This window comes from Carettochelys insculpta, chromosome 6, assembly GCF_033958435.1.
Source record: "Carettochelys insculpta isolate YL-2023 chromosome 6, ASM3395843v1, whole genome shotgun sequence".
NCBI lineage: Eukaryota > Metazoa > Chordata > Testudines > Carettochelyidae > Carettochelys > Carettochelys insculpta.
In genome coordinates, this window is record NC_134142.1 from 78,016,950 (window position 1) to 78,033,066 (window position 16,117).

At 41.0% G+C, this 16,117-nt stretch overlaps 1 protein-coding gene across 4 annotated transcripts in view; it reads left to right on the forward strand.

The window, feature by feature from the left end:
• The window catches only part of SBF2 (SET binding factor 2), a 648,361-nt gene that overhangs the window by 537,839 nt on the left and 94,405 nt on the right, over nucleotides 1–16,117 (forward strand). For 2 of the 4 annotated variants that reach the window (XM_074997415.1, XM_074997417.1), the window contains exons 20-24: nucleotides 5,168–5,340; nucleotides 5,623–5,696; nucleotides 6,955–7,171; nucleotides 11,726–11,853; nucleotides 14,532–14,707. In XM_074997415.1, the coding sequence (XP_074853516.1) occupies nucleotides 5,168–5,340; nucleotides 5,623–5,696; nucleotides 6,955–7,171; nucleotides 11,726–11,853; nucleotides 14,532–14,707 (768 nt within the window). The remainder of the gene's footprint in view (nucleotides 1–5,167; nucleotides 5,341–5,622; nucleotides 5,697–6,954; nucleotides 7,172–11,725; nucleotides 11,854–14,531; nucleotides 14,708–16,117) is intronic. The other 2 variants (XM_074997416.1, XM_074997418.1) reach the window with 1 other exon arrangement.

The window sequence follows — 16,117 nt, forward strand, 5'->3', positions numbered from 1 at the left end:
AATGCAACCATCTCACATATAAAGCATCATTTGCTACCACTTAAATGGCATGCATTTCATAGGGGAAGTTAGACTTTTTGATAACTTTGGACACTTAATGTCATTCTAGACAAAGTAGTTCTTTATGTTTGAAAGCCAGCTTCCATTATCATCACTTGCAGTTCTGAGGACTTAGCAGTTTTGTAAATCAAGCCCCTACCGTCTGAACTTGTGAGGAAAACACAGTGGCCACAGGTGAAACATTTGGAGTAAGTGACTTACATAGCATCTCACAGGAAATGGATGGCTCTGTCAGAGGTGGAATCCAGTTTTCCAGATTATTAGTCAACTGCCATTACCAGAAGATCACGTTTCTCTTCCTGTATTCCCATGCCTTAGTCAGTGCATCCCTTCCAGCTTCTATAAAACCTGAGTCTAGGTTCCTACAAACACCCTCACTCACTACACAACCCTAATTAATTATCTATGCATTGAGCAAGGCAGGAGTCATGTGAAAAAACAATATATGATTAAATAATGTAATTCATACACAGAAGGGATGTGACTCATGTTTGTGCCTTCATTGTCTGCATTCATAATTTCTGACTTTGCAACTTTATTGTTCCTGGTTTTTTCTTGCTCTTAATTATCATGCCAAACAGGGGGCCATATGATTGTCCAAGGCAATGGAGTGCCTGTCACTCACCAGGATTGCCTTCCATTATGAAATACAGCATTTCCAACTGGAAGAACTTGGCATGCTCTCTCCATGTTTAAATTCCACTGGATAGGTGAAAAAAAAAAAGGTGAAAAGACAATGGACCTTCTGCTTATACCTATCTTTCTCTTTCTGTGCATAATTATTTTAAAAAATATAATTACTACAGCTAGCTAATACAAAGTCAACACTATCTACTGACACTAAATATAAGTGTATTTAGTGTATAAGAGAAGTGTATACATGAGTAGTGTATAAGAGAAGAAGTAGACTTAAAGAAAGCTAAATGTGGGCATGGCTGAGGTGTCATCTCAGGCTGAAGTGGCTGGGACGGATCAGAGTGGTTTACCTCCACAGCTTTTTATACACCTAGTGCAGAGTATGGGACTGAGTGGGCTCAAGCGTGAGCTAAAGAGGCACTGCTACCTAAAATCTCTAATCCGAGGTGCATGCACACCTAGCGTAGCACCCATATAGATACAAGTACTACTACTGCTTAACCTTTGTATTCCATATGGAGCATAGGTTATCTACAAATCTCTTCCACTTCACTCTGTCTTGGGACTAAACTTCTAGCTGGCTCCAGGATAACCCCAGTTATTGTCCTTCAGTCTTAGTAGACCTTCTCCGTGTTGTCCGAGGTCTTCCTCTTTTACGTTTTCTTTGCGGTTTCCATGTGAGAGCTTGACGGACTCGGCTGGATGATGGTTTTCTGAGCGTGTGGCCTGGCCATCCCCACTTTCTCCTCTTGATTTCAGTGTCAGTTGTTCTTGTCCTACTCTGTTCCAAAGCTCCTCATTTGCAATGAAGTCTTGCCATTTGATGTGAAGGATGCACCTCAGGCATCTGTTTATGAATTCTGTAGCTTGTGATTTGAAGACTTCTTGGTGTGCCCAGTCTCGCATCCATATAAGAGCACACTCTTCACATTTGTGTTGAAGATCTGCAGTTTTGTCATTGCAGATATTATTTGTGAACTCCATATGGAATAGAGGATCTTGAATGCAGCTGGTGCTTTTCCAATCCTGGCATTGATATCCTTATCTGTTCTTCCAACTATGCCTATAATACTCCCCAAGTAGGTGAACTGCTCCATATCTTCTAGGTCATCCCCTCCCATTGTGATGGTGGTGTTGTTGAACTAGTTGATCCTCATTGTCTTGGTCTTTCTCTTGTTAATGCTCAGTCCAGTCATTGAGGCAGTTTTGTATAGTGTTGTGATCTTTTTTTTCTTGCTTTCATGTTGGTGTGAAAGGAGGGCAACATCATTAGCAAAATCAATATCCTCTAGCTGTTTGCAATATGTCCACTGAATGTCTCATTGATGGTCATCTGTTGTCCTGTTCATAATCCAGTCCATTATGATCAAGAACAGGAAAGGTGACAGTAGGCAGCCTTGTCGGACTCCTGACAGTATGCTGAAGGATTCCGTCAAGACACCATTATGAACAACTTGACATGTTGAGAGTTTATACGTTGAACGAATCAAGTTAATAATTTTGAATGGCGTACCCATACAGATTCTACTTGAAAAACAATAATAAGTTACAGGTGAAAAAAGTACATTAAAAAAACTTAAATTACATCTCCTCATGATGGAGAGTTCACTATGACCAGCTTCTTACCCCTACCCAAGGCCTCACCCTGTACAATAACCTCTAAGTAAGTCATTGGTACATAGCTTGATGTACATCAAAATTTATTGCACACATGTATGGAAAGGATTAGAGGGAACATTGATCAGCACTTACTGGTAAATCATTGTAGCAATTAAGACATTCTGTACCATAAACTCCTTCTGCCACAGTTAGGCTATGTCTACACTACATGATAAAATTGAATTTAAGGCATTTAGCTCAATTTTACAATGTCACTGGCTTCACTGTAAATACCTTTATGTCTAACCCTTAGACATCTGAGGTCGATACTATAACACAGTGAGAAGCGACTCAACATAGTGTCAAGTTCAAATGTAAAAGCTTGAATTAAGGCAAGTGTGGAAACTCCAGACTTTATTAGCCTCCAGAGGTGTCTCATATGTATCCTACAATGCTCCACAGTCCTCTGCTCTGACTGCTTCCATCCCTGCTGCTCTCCAGGTGTGCAGGAATTGGGCAACAAGAAGCCTGTAAAGTTGAATTTGGCACCAGGAAGCCCGTGGCAGTTAGCCTATGGGATCATGCTTGTAAGAGAGTATGAGAAGCCTCTTTCCTTCTTTGCTATCAATGCAGTGAGCACATCTACATATTAAAAATAGCCCCAACATGAAGTTAATGTTTCTGCAAGCTGAGCACTTGGATTTTTTTTCCAGCTCTGGAGTCAGCCCCTGCCCACCACCTGCAACACATGGCAGCTAGACTATGGGGGTAATGCTTGTCTGAGATGCCGAGAAACTTCTTTTCTGTGGTTCACGTTGCAGCCTCCCCCACAGGTGCATTCAGTCAGGGTGTTTCCCATGCCCAACTACATCATGTGGCTAGCCACTGACCCAATAAAAGGATGTGCCTGCTGTTCAGTTTGGACCATGCTGGCAGGCAGCACTATGTCCTGGCTTGCACGCAGTGAGGGCTCCAAAGGCTGGAAAGATTTTTGGGTGCTTGCTGCCATCGAGGGGAAGTCTACTCCCCGTTGCCAAAGATTTTGGGGAGCTGGCCCTCGCCCTGAGCAACACTGAAGGGACCTTGTCAATTGTCCCTTCAACCTAAAGTCCCACAGCCCCCTAATGTGAGCTGTGTAAGGGAGCTCCATCCACTATGTTGGGCACCTCTGTTTAGTGAAGTGGGAAGCCAAAAATCCTACATCAAAAATGTCTTTTTTCCAAACCTTTCCTATCTTACACTTTCTTCAAGCTTTGCATTGTTCCTATATTATTTTCATGGATCATGTTTCTGCAATCAAGGGACGGGGAACAGTGGCTGGAGGGCCACTGAGAAGACTCAGATACCTGCTCCTTTTTGTAAAATCTTTTAATAATTCAGTTATAAAAGCACGAGCTTTCAATTAATTTGGCGATCTTTGTTGATGCTTTCTTTCCAGTCTTTGGTTTTTTTTTCATGCCATACTGTAGTTTCAAATGGGAGAAAGTAGCAGAGGGAACAGTTGACATGGCACCGTCATCTGGCTGATTCCCAGGGCACGTACACATTGTGATTCTCTACTTTTCCTTCTTTCCTTCTGGAACAGTGGCCATTTGCTTCCAACGGGAGGGGAATGAGGGCAATGCAATGTGGGAAAATGTCACATACCCACAGCCACTTGCGGGGCATCTTTTTCCCATACTGCACCTATCCTGTACAAACCAGCATGCCAAAATTGTGTGGTGTGAGTTAGATGCCTGAAAAATAGTCTCTTCTTCTGGTACAGTTGTCTCTTACAAGGGAGTTAGTAAGGTACTTGGGAGTCAGGAAACAGACTTGGACAGGATCTCTGTGCTGTTTAGGATTTACCATAAATCCTCAAAATAAGTGGTTTCAAGTTGCATGTAACTCGCTTTAACGTGACTTGAGCACAACTTGAAGCTGCTCTGTGCAGCTCCAACACTGGTCATGCTATTATATACATTGCATCAGCATACACTGGAGTTTTATAGAGTTTTTATCTGAAACTGTGCCTGCAGTGTAGAGAAAAAGCGGATAATATATTTTGGTACACAAAATATAGCAGACTGATCACACAAAAACATAAGAATAGCCATACCGGGTCAGACCAAATGCCACCTAGCCCACTATCTTGTCTGCCAACAGTGGCTGATACCAAGTGCCCAAGAGGAAGTGAACAGAACAGGTAGTCACTGACTGATCCCTCTCCTGTCATCCATATCCAGCCTCTGACAGGCAGAGGATGGGGACACCATTCCTACCCATCCCATCCAATAAACATTGATGGACCTAACCTCCGTGAATTTATCTAATTCTTTTTTGAACTCTGCTAAAGTCCTGCTCTTCACAACCTCCTCTGGCAAAGGGGTCCACAGGTCTACTATGCGCTGCATAAAGAAAAACATCCTTTTGTTAGTTTTAAACCTGCTACATATTAATTTCATTTGGTGTTATCTTAGGGGAGCAAGATAATTACTTTCCCTTATTTACTTTTCCCATATTTGTCATGATTTTGTAGACTTCTATCATATCCCCCCTTAGTCTCCTCTTTTCTAAGATGAAAAGTTCCAGTCTCTTTAATCTTTCTTCATATGGCATTCATTCCAAACCCCTAATCATTTTTGTTGCCCTTTTCTGAACCTCTTCCAGTGCCATGGTATCTTTTATGAGATGGTTATGTCTAAATTAGTCCCCATCATTTTGTACGTATAGTTGGGAGTTTTTTTCAGTGTGCATTACTTACATTATCAACGTTAAATTTCATTTGCCATTTTGTTGCCCAAAAGTTATATGGTAGTTATTCTCTGTGTATTGCAGTTTGTTAGCTGGATTTTTTACAGCAGCGGGTTTTTTTTTTTCTTTACTTCTCTAGCATTGCAGGCAGTGTTGCAGAGAGCTATGACACTGAAAGTGGATTTGAGGACTCTGAGAACAATGATATTGCCAACGCAGTTGTGCACTTCATCACCAGGTTTATAGACAAAGTGTGCACTGAGAGTGGAGTTACACAGGATCACATCAAGAGCCTTCATTGCATGATACCAGGTGAGAACTCAAAAAAAATTTAAATTTGCAAAATTGTCACTTCTTTCTCTAAGAACTGATATTTTCCAGGAGGAGTGTATGTTTTGGTTTTCAGCATAGTGTAAGGTAATTTTTTTCCTAGACAGTAATAATTGACCAACTCCAAATAAACATTGATGACATCTACCCTGCTTTTCCTTGATAGTTTAACGCTACGATTCTAAAACAATGGAGTTATATTTAGTCTGTTTTACTCTGTCTTGTACTATGTTAAGTTTAATTTATGGTGTCACTGATTCCTAGGCATTGTAGCCATGCACATTGAGACTCTGGAGGCTGTCCATCGAGAGAGTAGAAGACTACCACCAATACAGAAGGTAAGTATTGCAAAATATGTTGTATTGACTATACATATTGGCAGTCCTTTGTTTCAAGAAAAAAGAGTGCTGAAACTCAAGACTCAATTCCTCATAGGGGTTAGGGTGTTCAGTGTTAATGCCCTGATCCCAGTGCTGCTGCGGGACTGGTGGTGAAAATTTTTCTGGTGTTCTAACAGGAAAAAAAAGGTGCCAGAACTTCATTCCAGTGCATTTCACCAGAAAAAAAGCGCTGCATATTGGAATCGTACGTAGTTTGAAGTGGCTTCAGCCTTCCTTTTTCTAATATTAGGAGGAAATATCTGATCACTAAACAAAACAAACAAGCAGTCATGTAGCACTTTAAAGACTAACAAAATAATTTATTAGGTGATGAGCTTTCATGGGGTAGACCCACTTCTTCAGATCTGGAGATAGTGCTGTACCAGAAATGGCATGAGAGTTTTATAACACAGAGATCCAAAAACAAATTGAAATAAAAACTGACAAATCAGATGTATAGGATAGAAACCGGGGTGGCGGGGAGGCAATGGTGGGAATTAGGGAAGCGAATTACTAACTAAGTGTCCTTCCGGAGATCACTATGAATATCAAAGATGGGGAAGCTGTCTTTGTAATGTGTGAGGAAATTACTATCTCTATTAAAACCTAGCCTCAATGTATCAAATTTGAGCATAAACTGCTGTTCACGTTTCCCTTCGTAATCTGTTGTTAAAGTCTCTTTGTTGTAAGACATATGTTCTCAGGTCTTTAATACTACGGCCAACTCCATTGAAATGCTCGCTGACAGGTTTATGTGTATTCAGATTCCTAATGCCTGCTTTGTGTCCATTTATTCTTTATTGAGGTGATTGTCCAGTTTGTCCGATACACATAGCGGAGGGGCATTGCTGGTAGATGATGGCATATGTAACATTGGTTGAGGTACTGGAGAATGAGCCCCTAATCCTGTAATTAACATGGTTAGGTCCAGTGATGGTATGATCAAAAAGTTTTCCACCAGTGATAAATAAATTGTTTGGCTTTGATCTCATGAAATATGAACTTGTGAAAGTAAAAGAACCAAACCCATGAACATAAAGAAGTGATTGCATGCCAGCTACTTATTAAGATTCGTTTCACTAAGTTGAGTCCAAACTCAACCTCTCACAGTCAGTCTCATAGTAATTTTATATTTCAGTTTTTTTCATGAAATACCAATTTGACAGATTCTGGTGTTACACTGTATGGTATAGTGTATATTTACATTTAAATGTAGATGTCTTATATTTGGGCTCAGCCTAAGATTCTGCGACCAGCTTTGCTGCCAGGAGAAGAGTTTGTATGTGAAGGTCTCCGTGTGCTGCTGGATCCTGATGGGAGAGAAGAAGCAACAGGAGGATTGCTCGGAGGCCCCCACATTCTCCCTGCAGAAGGAGCCTTATTCCTTACCACATACAGGATTATATTTAAAGGCACTCCTCATGATCAGCTAGGTATGGTGTTTCTTAGGAATGTTGAAATAATTCATGGTCTGACAGATATATAAGACTTTGAACTGACCCTGCAGTTTAATTAACAAGACCATCAAAACAGATCTACTCCAAAACAAAACAAAAACAAAAATTAAGAATTCAATTAAGTATTAATTTAATTCATGTCAATCATCTGTACATACATAGACTCCACATGTAGATTTTTGACTTTATCACTAGATATAATGATACAGATTTTGATTTTGCATTTTATCTGCAATTCAGCTATCCATTTGAGTGTTTAGATACTGAGTTTTAGCATTGTTCCCATGCCATGGTATTCCTTTGGGAGTTTTCACCTATTTACTTAAAAGAAAAATATACTTTGAGCTTTCTGTTCACACTTGCACAAAGTGAAGCAGTTCAACAGTGTCATCAAATGAGTGAGGGAATGTTGTATTGTGGTTAAAGTTGTGGGCTGGCAGTGAGGACTCCTGAGTATATTCCTGGCACGCACACGGATTTGTTGTTTAATTTGGAGACGTCACTTATTTTCTCTGTTTCTCAGGTTCCTCATCAGTACAGTGCTACAAATGTGGGATTTGTGAAACCTACAACAGCACACATTGTACTAAAACAGCACAAAAATGTCATTAGTGGCTAAAGATTAAAATCTGATTTAATGGATTCACGTGTCAAGTGATGACTCATGTCAGGATGAGGGCTTGCATTGAGAACTTATAAAAGTGAGAGGGAGAAGAAATCCTTGCCTCAGAGGCCTTTATGCATATGTTCAAACATTGTTTTAATAGTACAGCTTAATAAAAGTGCAAGTAATCAGAAATTGAGGTATAACTCTGATTGTTAGAAATTGACACAGCTCTCCACACAATCAAGAACTGTAAAATCTCTAGTCATTTACATTCCTTCAAATAAGAAGACACAAAACAGAGCGTTCAATCAACACTTCCATACAGCTCCGTATTCACAGCCTCAGAGATACTGACAGACTCAAACAAAGACAGACCAGATGTAGACAACAAGCAGAGCAACCATCCACATCATGACAGACATTTTGAGGCCTTGGGTGAGGGCCAGATAGCCACACCTTCTCTACTGCTCACATACTCTACCCCATTTGGCAACCATCTAGCAACATTTTACACTGCTTAGCACAACATTACTTCAAACAAATGGATGCTGGAAATTATCCAAACCAGCTACTGTCTCCTTTTTTCTTCCTTTTAACGTACCCAACCTCCCTACCTGTTCCTCTTAAGGGATGCACCTTACAAGAAATCTGTTAGAAAGAAGATAATGCACCTCCTACAATTGGATGCCATAGAGCAGGTACCCACACAACACAGGGGGACCAGCTTCTGTTCACCTAACTTCCTCACCCAGAAGAAAACAGGAGGGTGGCAGCCCGTCATGGACTTACGCAAACTGAACAAATTTCATCACACAGAACAATACAGGATGGTGACTCCAGCTACAGTAATCCCATCTCAGGAGAAAGAAGATTTGCTATCAACACTCAGCCTACAGGACACGTATTTACATGTCACTGTTAATCCCTCATACAGACGTTTTCTCTACTTCATCGTACACAAACTACATTTTCAATACAGAGTCCTCCCATATGGACTTATCAACTGTCCTCCTAGTATTTCCAAAGTCCTTGCGGTAGTGGCCATTCACCTGTGCAAGGCCAGGATGTGCATTTTTCCCTATCTGAACCATTGTCTCGTAAAGGGCAATGCATAGAAGGCCACAGAGTGCATAGCACACATGACCATGAATCTCTTTGCCAGCCTAGGCCTACAGATGAATATAACAAAATGCATGTTTACCCCCAACACAAACACTGGGTCACTGCAACAGCATCACTTCCAACACAATGACATCTGACACTCTCTCAAATCACATTGCAGATGCACAGAACAGCCCACAAACAACAGCAAGACCCTTTCAGTGGCAGACAACAAAAGTCACCATCACCATGGATGCCTCCCTCGTTGGGTGGGAGCACATTTAGCACACCACATAGCTCAAGCATGTCGATCTCCTGACAAGTGCAGGCTCCATATAAAGCTTCTTGATCTGAGGGCAGTACACAATGCTTGCCACCACTTCTTCCTCTTTATATGTGGCAAAATGGTCCAGATATTCATGGACAATCTAACCATAATGTATTACATTAGTTGTCGGAGGGGGGACACATTCCCACTCCATGTGTGTGAAAGCAGTATGAGCTCTGGGATTGGTGCAGTCACCACAAGATAGATGTGATAGAGGCATATGTCCCAGGTGCAGACAATACTGCAGCCAACAACCTCATCAAGCATTTCTCCATGGATACATGGACAGTGGGAGATGGACCCCGTCATCCTGTCTCAGGTATTCAAACATTGAGGGTTACCCAGCAATAGACCTCTTTGCCACAGCCACCAAAGCAAAATGCCCCCAGTACGGCTCTTAAACAGGACTGGGCAAACACCTGAGAGGGGATGCATTCATTCTAACATGGAATGCACCTTTCCTGTATGCTTTTCCACTGATTATACTCCTCAACTGCACCTTACAAAAGATCAAGCATGACAGAGCCTCAATAAACTTGGTTCACTTACATCCTGCAGAGTCCACAAGACCTCCATGGCAATTTCTCCTAGTTCCTCACCTCCTGACTCAAAACAGCAGGCAAATTACTCACCACAATGTACTAGCTCTCAAGCTTCAGGTGTGGCATCTCGTTGGCTAACTCCGCATGCTTGGTAGCAACCCAGGATGTCATCCTCAATACAAGAGAGATGTATGTTAATAAATGGCACCACTTCTCCATATGGTACCACTCTCAGAGCATCTCACCATCTGCAGCTCTTCTCCCTACCATTCTGGACAACATACTATTGTTAAAAACAAGTGGACTTTCCCTTTGTTCCTTAAAGGTCCACATAACAGCTATTACAGCATTTCATATTCACATGGATGTTTTTTCTGTCTTCACTCATCCCAGCAGAAAACTGTTTGTTAAGGACATACAGAACTTGTACCCACCCATTTAGCCACCTAGGGTGCCATGGGACCTAAATGTGGTGTTCAGGGCTCTTATGCAAAAACCTTTTGAACTGCTCAACATCTTTTGCCTCCTACAGTAATCTATGACGGCTGCATTTATCTATGAAGTAGGAAGGGATCACTCAGTTTGAGCATTGGCTTTGTAAATCCAGGGTTGTGAGCTCACTCCTAGATGGGGCCATTTAGGGGTATGGGGCAAAGAAAAAAATGTCTGTCAAGGATGATGATATAGGTCCTGCTGTGAGTGCAGGGGGCTGGACTCAATGACCTCTCAAGGTCCCTTCCAATTCTATGAGATAGGTATCTCTCTCTCTCTCTCTGTTTCTCCTAGCTATCACCTCTGCTAGGAGGATAGGGGAATTGAGAGCACTTGTGGTCACCCCTTCCTATATGATATTTCACAAGGAGAAGGTAGTCATGTGACCTCATGCAAGGTTCCTACCTAAGGTATCCTCCTACTTCCAGTGTAATGAACCTATTTGCCTTCCAGTATTCTACCCAAAACCCCATGTGATGATAAAAGAGGAAGTGCTACACACTCTCGATGTGCACAGAGCACTTACATTTTGTATTTGATAGACCCAAAACTTTTTGCAAATCCCACAAGCTCTTTGTTTCTACCACAGAGCGTCAGAGGCCATCCCCAAACAACGATTATCAAAATGTATTTCTGAATGCCTACACTTTTGTTACTATAACAATGAACAGCAACCTCCTACAGGTGTACAAACATGTTGCAATTAACATCCACTCCACAACTGAAGCACTGTTTGGACATAGGGTCTTATCAGCAACTTCAACTCTACTTCTGAAGACATTTCCTGCACAAGGGATTATTACTTCCTAGTCATCTAAAGTGGAGCACCCGGAGGGACACTCCTTAAAGAAGAAAATGTTACTCACCTTGTACAGTAACTGAGGTTCTTCAAGATGGTTATACCTGTAGGTGCTCCACTACCCACCCTCCTCCCCTCTGTTTTAGAGTTCTTGCATAGGCTTTGCAGCAGAGAAGAAACAGAGGATGGTAGGCTGTGCATGGGCATTATGGGCTTTGACTGGCATGTGCTGGCCGCTGGCAGGCGCAACCTGCTGAGGGCACTGCTAGCATAAATCTCCGATTAGAAGGCAGGGACACATGCCCACCTACAGTGTAGCTCCCGCAGTGATAAGCATCTCAAAGAACCTCAGTTGCCTCACAAGGTGAGTAACCTTCTTTTCTAACAGCAACGAAGGGTCCTGTGGCACCTTATAGACTAACAGAAAAGTTTTGAGCATGAGCTTTCGTGAGCACAAACTCACTTCATCAGATGCTGGTCTTGGAAATCTGCAGGGCCAGGTATAATATACCTTATTATAACATACCTTTTATACCTGGCCCTGCAGATTTCCAAGACCAGCATCTGATGAAGCGAGTCTGTGCTCACGAGAGCAAAATATGACTAAATCAGATATAAGTCCATGACCTAACATGTCTGTAAATGATTCTGTGATACTTAGCTGGAGAACAGACAGTGGTCCGGAGCTTTCCCATTGCATCTATTATGAAGGAGAAGAAGATTACTATACAGAACCAGCTGCAGCAGAATATGCAGGAAGGACTGCAGATCACCTCCGCATCTTTTCAGGTACAATGGAGAGCCTGATCCTTTGTAAAACACCTGAAATTATGATCTCATCAGTGTAACATGCTGCAAGTAACTCCCTAGCCGCTGGAGGCAGACTGAGTGTCCTCAGTTCTTGGTGTAGTCACTGATATTGGCAGAGTCTGAGCATATCAGAGAAACCCTGGATTGCTTTCCCTCACACACTCTCAATATCTGTTAGAGAATAAATGGTTTTCCCTGCCTGTTCTCTCACCCCTCCACTGGATCCTGTGGATAACAATTGTTGTTCAAAGTTTCTGCTGTAGAGCAAGTTGAGTCTGGGCAGGTCAAAGGCATGTACATCAAATCTCCTCCATCACGTAGCATATACCTGGAAAAATAAGCTCCCTGCCATTTACCAGTGTTTTAGGGAGGACCAATGGCAAGAGGAAGACCAGCTGAAATGGAACCTGCACTCCCAGGGAGCTTTGAGGCATTCCCAAGGTCTAGGGCTAACCCAAAAGCACAAGGCTTCTGCATAGGTGACTGTGACCTTTGTGGAGCCCCAGGATCCATACAGATTCCTGAGGATTTACCAGTTTACAAAGATGCCCCACAGCCTATTCTTCAGAGGCATATAAAACAGAATGGTTTGTAGGGATGTGAATGCTCTTGGGATTTTTTTCTCCCAGAGCACCCTACTGTGAATTTTGTCCATGAGACAATCTATTCTGTGCAGAGGCCCTAACTGAAGGAGAGAGGAAAACAAGGTAGAGATCTTCAAGAATAGTAGTCAGTAGAATTAGAATTATGTGGGGTTTCAGAACATGAAGGGTAGTGCTACACTCACCCCTAGTGCCAGCAGCTTGATGCAAATGAGCAGTCTCAAAAATGCAAAATGGCTGCTCATCTGCATATTCACTCATCTCATTTGCATATTCACCACAGAAAACAAGCCATGAAGACATGATTCTGCTGGCAAAAACACCATCTGTCACCACCCCCTTATCCCTGATTTTGTCCAGGCATAAGGGGCTGGCGACAGAGCAGGTTTTTGCGAGCACAGCAATGTCTTCACTGCTTTTTTTCTGCTGTGAATATGCAAATGAGCCATCCGAATGTACAAATGAGTGGCCATTTTGCATTTTTCAGACTGCTAATTTGCATCAAACTGCCAGCACTAGAGATGAGTGTAGCATTAGCCAAAATGTTTAGCTAGATCTGGCTAAAATACAAATGTTCATTACTTTGTTCAGGACAAAAAAACATCACAATCTGATATATTGGAGAGCCTTTCATTTAGGAGGATAACATCAATTTCTCCTTATTAGTGTTTTGAGTAGATTTTGAATAATTTTTCTGTTATTTACATTATTGTATATAAGTGAATGGATTTAATTAACAGTTTTAGTAGTCACTCTTATATGACTTTCAAGAAAAACAGGGAACTGTGAGCCTTTTGCTTTCCGAGGCTCTTTTGGAGACTAATACTAACAAAATTTTAACATCCTTCAATAGTATGCTAAATGCAGATGCAATTCCATTTCTGGTTCTGGACTCTGGTCAAATGTAATCTCTGCTTTTGTTTAACAGAGTTTTGTCTTTGGTTATAAAACAAAACAAACCAACAAATGGTTTACTTTCTGTTCCTTTCCTAACAAAACATGAAATATTATATGAAATAGGCCCCCTCCATGCTTTGTGCATTAAGTATGACCATCAAGGGAGAATGGTCTGCAGCTATCTTATTTTAATGTATTTATATTTCATATTGGGGTGACCCTAATATTCAAGACCTCTTTTCAAGGAGATCCTAAAACAACAGGAGTATTAGCCTTTTGGAGAAAAAGCAAAGGATGAGGTATGCCTTGTGTCTGGCAAACAAAGACACATAAAATGTAACTTCATCTTGGGACTTATAAAGTAACAGATTCCTCAGAAATGTGTGTTTATGTTTACCCCCACTCTTGTAGTTTTCCCCCCCCTTTTTACAAACCCTCATTTTCCTTCCCCTTTATTACTCATCCTCAAGACATAAGACTTGGCCGTCATCCCACTGGCTAAGAATTGTGGGATTGGGGTCCTTTTAAAGTGTATAAATAATACTTTGACTTGGAAGAGATATCAGTCGTTCATAATGCAAAGTACTTCCTTTTCCAAGGGTCAGATTCATTTATCATGCTTTGCTACTAGCACAGTTTTCCATCCTTCGAAAAGTGAGGCATGAATTGAGGTGAATGGACTAAGGAAAGACAGCTGTAGTAATTTTTGAAAGCTAAACTTTTTTGGTACAGTGAGAGTCTTTGAATTAGAATACAGGCCTTTTATGGCTGTCTTCCTATCTACACTGAAGCGCCTGACCCATCAAAATTCTTTCAGCCTTTGTCATCCCACTTAGCAAGAAAATTTGGCTAGCGTTTTAACTAGTGTAGAAATGTTAGTGCAAAGTTGCTTCATAGATTTGCTCAGAGGTTTTGTCATAATTTTATTGGAATTCCAAACACTGCAGAGTGGAAGTACTTTAATGTTAGAATATAAAATTAAAAAATAAAGTAAAAATGGATAAAATGAATTTCCATAGTAAGTAACATAAACACATTTCTGTGTTTTATTAATATATTTGATTACCTTTGTGGGATCCTTTTAATGTTTTATATCAAAAGTTGCCATATTAAATTATTTCCAGTTTCTAATAACATGCTATTTTTTTTTATTTTTAGTTAATTAAAGTAGCATTTGATGAGGAAGTGAGTCCGGAAGTGATAGAAATATTTAGGAAACAGTTAATGAAGTTCCGTTATCCCCAATCAATCTTCAGCACTTTTGCTTTTGCAGCTGGTCAAACTGCACCCCAGATAATTTTGCCAAAGCAAAAAGAAAAGAATACTTCCTTTCGGTAAGATATAATCTATTTTTTCTTTAATATTTATTTACTCTTCTTTACTATTAGTACAGTGCATTGAATTCTATTGTGTCATTTTTTTATGGTTTTCCAAAATTGCAAATACATTGAAGTAGTCCTCCATAAAACTGAACTGTCTGGTTTCTGTCAAGCATGTTATATTGGCGTACCAATTAAAAGCTTCCAGTGTAAACATATACGTTAATTTGGTAATAAAAGGGTGTAATTAACCTGTTGAACTACTTGCCTTAGGAAATTATGGAAGTAATTACAGTAATAAGAGTCAAATCATGCAATCAGTTAATTATGTAAATTAAATCTACAGTTACACTAATTCTATGGTGACATATAGAGAGACTTCTTATACTTCAGAGTATGGCTTGGACATCAGTGTAGGTAAAAATAAATTTACACTCATGGGATGGTACTTTGCACTTGTTCTAGTGCTCTGTGTTGTACAGTTCGGGTTTTTTAGTCCTCCTTTGAAGCAGGTCCAGATAACCTGCATTCAAGAGTTTTGAGAGAGCAGGCTGAAGAGCATACTGGATGATTAAAGCTGATTTTCAATAAGTCTTAGAATGCTGATGTATTTCCAAAAGACTAATTAAATAATTTAAGAGGTTAATGTTCCAGTATTTTAAAAAGGTGGAAGGAATGACCAAAATAATTGTAGGCCTATCCGTCTGACATTGATCCTAGACAAGATAATCATAGAATACTAGAACTGGAAGGGACTAGATAATCATAGAATATTAGAACTGGAAGGGACTTGAAGAGGTCCTGAAGTCCGGTTCCATGCCCTCATGGCAGGACCAAGCACCATCTATACAATCCATGTTTGATATTTATAATGGAGCAGCTGTTATGGGATTCAATTAATAAAGAACAAAAGGAGGATAATTAATACCTTGGGCTTATGGAAAATAGATCTAGTCAAACTAACTCGAGATTACAAATTTGGCTGCACCTTTGACTGGGAGTGTGGAGTGGGTTGGCTGACAGGAGACATTGATGTGGGTTTAATCTAGCCGGAATTTTATTATTAGATGTCCAGGACTATCCGGAATGTAATTTGTACATCAGGCTTCCCTCTAAGCTGCCTGGCCAGGGGGCCATACAGCTGCCTAAAAAGTCCTGCAGGGGCTCAGAGCTTACCTCACATGGAGCTGCTGCAGCTGAGAAGGTGACTCTCTTCCCTGACAATGACAGCTCCTTGCTGGGGCCGGAGGAGCACACCTCTCTCTCAGCCACAGCAGGGAGCTGCTATTTCCAGGCTCCAACAGCAGGGCTGGATTAAGAAAGAGGCTTTAGGGGCTGTATCTCAGGACTCTGGGCTAAGAGGAGCCCCTTTAGTCCAGGGCCCTGGGCTGCAGACCGTAAAACTCCTTGGCCATGTCTACACTA